Source organism: Poecilia formosa, unplaced genomic scaffold, assembly GCF_000485575.1.
Source record: "Poecilia formosa unplaced genomic scaffold, Poecilia_formosa-5.1.2 Scaffold736, whole genome shotgun sequence".
Taxonomy (NCBI): Eukaryota; Metazoa; Chordata; class Actinopteri; order Cyprinodontiformes; family Poeciliidae; genus Poecilia; species Poecilia formosa.
In genome coordinates, this window is record NW_006800675.1 from 11726 (window position 1) to 17549 (window position 5824).

General features: G+C 42.4%; 1 protein-coding gene across 3 annotated transcripts in view; it reads right to left on the bottom strand.

Annotated features, from left to right (window-relative positions):
• Nucleotides 1-326: 326 nt before the first annotated feature.
• LOC103131270 (ladderlectin-like) overlaps nucleotides 327-5824 on the bottom strand; it is a 55996-nt gene continuing 50498 nt past the window's right edge. For 2 of the 3 annotated variants that reach the window (XM_016666532.1, XM_016666533.1), the window contains exons 3-6: nucleotides 1475-1581; nucleotides 1232-1366; nucleotides 1036-1147; nucleotides 327-522 (exon numbers count right to left, since the gene is read on the bottom strand). In XM_016666532.1, coding sequence (XP_016522018.1) covers nucleotides 455-522; nucleotides 1036-1147; nucleotides 1232-1366; nucleotides 1475-1581 — 422 coding nt within the window. In that variant the 3' untranslated portion in view covers nucleotides 327-454. Of the gene's footprint in view, nucleotides 523-1035; nucleotides 1148-1231; nucleotides 1367-1474; nucleotides 1582-2021; nucleotides 2086-5824 lie in introns of those variants that run through there. The other variant, XM_007542872.2, reaches the window with a different exon arrangement.

The window sequence follows — 5824 nt, forward strand, 5'->3', positions numbered from 1 at the left end:
GAAGGGCCTAACTGTTCGCAGTATCTTTCTCAAATTTGCCATTTATTTTAATCAGGGGCAATTGGTAGCATAACCACGTAGTGCTGATGTTAAAAAAATAATTCAGAAAACAGAACAACACAAAGACAGAATAAACCACACACCATCTTGTTTTGATTGCTCAAAGTTTTATTCTTGCTAAGCCAAAGATCAGAAGAAAGTTTTGCTAAGATGATCCTTTATTATAACTCATTCAGTCTGATCTTATTACAGAGAGACAATAAAGCTGCTGTTTGCTATTTGTGGCATCATCCCCAATTTGCGTTAAAGATAGAAATGATATGAAGTAAAGAAGCAGAAATATCTTTTAAGTTTTCTATGAAGGTGCAAAAAGGCAGGTAAACAGAAACTCCTAGCATTCATCCTCCACTGGTTCTGTTTTACACATCTGGCCTCTTTGGGAACCTCACAGTTTTCAGACTGTTCTGGCGCAGACAGAAGGCAGACTCACATCACACGTGTGGTCATCCCAGCACTTGTTGTCTAGGAGCAAAACAACAAATCAGTCAAACATCATATAATGAAAACTCTGAAGTGACCTAACACTACATCATAAAAAATGATCGAAATGGTTGATTAAACCTTCTTGCCACAAAAAATATTAATAGAAGCTCCAGTTAATGCAGTAAATGTAAAGTTGAAACCAGATATTTATATGCGCAAAATAAAAACAAAAACATGTTTTTCCTATTCTTTGAAGTTAAATCAGACCAAACTTCTCTTGTTTAAGGTCTGTTAGGATTACCAAAATTATTTATATTTGGTAAATTCCAGAAAACTTAAACAGAACATTTTTCATCCAATCCAGAAGTTTACATAAGTTAGGTCAGTGTCGGGGATATCCGTCTTTAGCTGAATGAATTTGATCAAATGTAAACTTCTGCTTTCAACTGTATGTGGAGGTCAACTAAAAAGTTTACTTGAAGAGTAAATAACCCTTTATCCTATGAGTCCTGATCCCAACTGAAAAGCAGACTCCTGTGATATTTTCTTTACCTTGATAGTTCATCACTACACAGTTCTGGTTGCCTTTCCAATTATCAGGCTGCCCTCGACACCAGTTTGTGTAGATCATCGGGCTTCCATCGCTCCACAACCAGGTTCTCTCCTTCAAGACAAAGTTCAGCAGATGGCACGTTTCATTCAATGTTTTAGAAAATACATAACAAATAAAATGTACTGGTAGAAATACCTGCTCTGCATCAGAGGCTCCAATCCATGTTTGTCCGGACCCGCGACTTGCTGCAGTTATCAGAGCCTGAACCTGATGGTACTCGTTCACGTTGTGAATTGATGCAAGGTTTGCCCCCAAGGACAGACAGTTTTTCTACAGATAAACACACAATGATGTGCTGAAGAAGTAGGAGGACTTTATTTAAGAACTGTGAAATACAAGAGAGCAAAATAATAAGAGTACAACGTTGTTGGAAATCACCTCGGCTTTTGCCCAACTCATTTCACTGGCGACGTAGAGGAAGCAGCGGCCGTTGATCGGAGTCCATCCAGAAGGACAACAGGACCCCTGGAGCAAGTTATCTTGTGCTGATAACAAAGAAATAGATATTTTCAGACAGGAGGCGTGGTATGAGTCTTGATGATTCGATATTACATTTATTAAAAAAGATAAATCCCTCAATGACAAGAAATTATCCAGACACTTGTATCCAGACACATCCACGATGTGTTTACTTTGCAAGGAACAGTGAAAACTTTGAGATAATAAATCTATGAACTTTCTGAAAAAACAGTATGTATTATGTTGTAGTAAAGTATACTATAACAAATTATGTCATGTTTACTATGGATTAGTTGAGGTTCAAGTAATCAGACTGAAGAAATAAAAAACAATGACATAAAAGTCCAACTAATCTTTACCAGCAGAGCCATAATCTGGGGCATCTGTGGCTTTGTTGAACAGGAGTTGGTTTGTTTGTCTGTGTTTTAGTCACTTTATGAATTATGTATCATTAATAAATACTCACAGACACCACTGGTCAGAGCCACCATGGAAAAGACCAGGAGGAACACAGCCAACAGCTTCATNAAGTCAAGCGCTATGCAGAAGGACAGCAGAGACTAACATGTCTCTGCTCCGCAGCAGCTCTGAAACTCCAAAGCCCGGGAGTTTCCCTAGTAACTGCAGTCGGAACGCTGCCGTAAAGTGATGTCGTACTGTGCTCTTAAAGGGACAGTACCCATGAAGTAAAAACAATACAGAAAAGCAAATAACACAGAACAAAGAAAATACAGCTGGGTTACATCCTCCCCCACTTAAAATGTGACGTCCTCGTCACTACCAGTAGTCAGGGACTGAACTAGCCCTGCAAGTTGTTGTTGCAAGGACACCAAAAAACTACAAACCAGTCTCTGCTGTGTTGGTGAACATAAACTGTGTTGCTGATAATGAACTTTAGAGCCGACCTGATAGTCACTGAGGTAGGCTGGTTGAACTCGCCTTCTTTGGGGTCTTGAACGTGGTAAAACTGGACTAACTTCAGCCACTGACCCTGCCAAATCTGTTTGTCCTGAAATGAACTCAGAAGCATTGGGATTCAGGGTATTTTGTGACTGTGGCACACTCTGCAGAGAAGTTCCTGCAACCTCCTCCTGTGGTTCCTGGTCTGTATTCTCTACCACATTAGATATGTTGGTCACACAGTCCTCCTCATCATTTGTCGCTGAAGAGTGTAGAAGGGGATCCGAGGCCACTCCGTCTCCAACACCTGGTCTCCAAGTTGCTGGTAGGAATCCGCAGGGGAGAAGCATGTCTCGATGCAGAACTCTCTCTCTTCCCTCTCCATCCTCTGGCGTGACAACATAGACTGGGATACTTTCGTCAGGCTGTTTGACAACAACATGAACAATGGGTTCCCACTTGTCAGAAATCTTGTGTTTCTTTCTTAGACTCAGATTCCTTATAAGAACTCTGTCACCTACTTCCAAAGGCATGGCAGTCACTTTGGCATCCCAGCGCTTTTTGTTCAGCAACATTCTCTTCTCTGCATTTTTGGAGGCCAACTCATAAGCATGTTTAAGCCTTTTCTTTAGGTCTCTCACATACTGTGAATGCGTTTTGTGGTTGTAACCTTGAGGGCTGATGCCGAAGCAAATGTCAATGGGGAGACGTGGTTCTCTGCCAAACATTAAAAGAAAAGGAGCTTCCCCAGTCACATCATTCCTGGTACAATTATAGGCGTGCACCAGAGGCCTGACATATTTCCTCCATTCTTCTTTCTTTTTGTCCTCCAGTGTCCCCAAAAGATCGAGCAGAGTTCTGTTAAATCTTTCTACTGGATTGCCTCTTGGATGGTAGGGTGTAGTTCGAGATTTGGAAATTCCAGCAAGTTTGCAGAGTTCAGCCACAACTTCAGACTCAAAACAGGCTCCCTGATCACTATGCAGCCGCCGGGGAAAACCATAGTGACTGATGAAGTTCTCCCACAACACTGCAGCAACAGTTTTTGCAGTCTGATCTCTGGTTGGATATGCCTGGGCATATTTGGTATAGTGATCTGTTATCACCAAAATATTTCGAGTGTCTTTGGAGTCAGGTTCCAAAGATAAAAAATCCATGCAAACAAGTTCAAGAGGACCACTGACTTTGATGTTTACTAACTTAGATGCTCTCTGTACCCTTGCCTTTCTTCTCACACACCTTTCACAGCTTTTACACTTTGTCTCAATATACTTAGACATTTTTGGCCAGAAAAATCTTGCTCTAGCAAGCTCAAGGGTTCTTTCTATACCCATATGCCCCGTCTCTGTATGGACACCTTCAAAAGCTCTTTCTCTGTGGCTGCTAGGCAGCACAAGCTGATTAAAAGCTTCACCTCTTTGGTTGCAAACTTTACGGTACAGTACTCCTTCTATCAAAACTAGTTTTGACCTCTCACGCAGAAGTAAAGATACTTCTGACTCTTCAACCATGTTTAATGTCATAGTATCAGGTTCATTTTCTAGAAGATGGATAACTCTAGCCAAAGAATGATCCCTTCTCTGCAAATGATACCAGTCCTCTCTAGACATTTCAGGCAATGCAGAGAGTCCTGGCCCTAAGACTGGGTCTTCCAGGTCCTCTGGGACAGCACCTTCATCGCACAAAAGTGTCTCAACTGCAGGTATCTTGCTATCCATTCCCTGCCTATCCCCTGCATCTGCAACATCAGTCACACCAAGGCACATGTACAAACTGTTCACTACTTCTCTATCTAAAATCTTAAACTCATCAGAGGATGGGTTGGCACGATCCAATAGGGTAGTGATTCTCCTGTCTATCTCTTGAGACTCATCATCATCTGGAGGTAGCTCGTGGGGCCTCCTGGAGAGCCCGTCAGCATCAACATTATGTTGACCAGACTTGTAATGAATGTCAAAGTTGTACAGTGACAGTGCTGCAAGCCACCTATGGCTTGTGGCATCAAGCTTAGCACTGGTCAACACGTACGTTAGAGGATTATTATCTGTCAGTACTTTGAAACTAGCCCCATACAAATAGTCGTGGAATTTCTCACTGACCGCCCATTTAAGTGCGAGAAACTCTAACTTGTGCACAGGATAATTTCTTTCACTCTTAGAGAGACCACGACTAGCATAAGCTATCACTCTGGTCTGACCATCCTGAACCTGATACAGAGCTGCGCCTAAACCTGTCAAGCTAGCATCTGTATGAAGCAGATAGGGGAGCTGCCAGTTGGAAAAAGCAAGCACAGGAGCTGCTGTTAGCTTTTCAATGATGAGCTCAAATGCAGTTTGACACATAGGGGTCCATCTGTCCCCAAGTGGATGAGACTGTTTGCGTGGCCAATGACTAGAATTTTTATGCCTAGGGCTCCAGTCTCCTTTCAACAAATCATTCAGAGGTCTAACCACTTTGGCATAATCCCTAACAAAACGTCGGTAATAGCCAGTGAAACCTAAGAAAGACCGCAGCTCCTTGACTGTTTGAGGTCGAGGCCATTCTTTCACAGCAGCTACTTTTTCTGGATCAGGTTCTATCCCCTGTGCAGATATCACATGCCCCAAATACTTCACAGAAGTCTGGAAGAATTTGCATTTGGAAGGGGACAGTTTGAGACCAAAATCAGCAATGCGTTGGAGGACCCTCATTAATCTCTCCTCATGTTCTTCAACCGAACTTGAAAATATGATAAGATCATCTAAGAAGGCAACAACCTCCTGGAGGTTAATTCCTTCCATCACTTTCTCCATAGTTCGTTGAAATGTGGCTGGGGAGTTAGTTAAACCTTGTGGCATTCTGCGGAACTGCCAGGTACCAAAGGGCGTAGTAAACGCTGTCTTTGGTCGATCTGCAGGTTCAACATCCAGCTGATAATACCCACTCTTAAGATCCAGCACGGTGAACCACTTTGAACCTGACAACAGGGAAAATGTCTCCTCTATCCGAGGTAATGGGTAAGCGTCTTTCTTAGTTAAATTGTTCAGTCTGCGGTAATCCACCACCATTCGTAACTCTCCATTCTTTTTACGGACTAGAACAACAGGAGAGGCATAGGGACTATGAGATTCTTCTATCACACCCACAGCCAGAAGATCTTGAAGATGCCGTTTTAAGTCATTGAAGTCTGCAGGTGAGACACGTCTTGTCCTCTCTTTGAAAGGCACATGAGGTCCTAGCTCAATACGGTGAGAGACACCTGCAACGCTACCAACATCTAGATCATGCCTAGAAAAAGCACTAGCAACTTCAGTGTTGATTCTACGTTGTATGTGTTCTTTTAATTGGGGTGGTATTGGGCTGTCACCAAAGTCAAGATTGAGAGTTTCC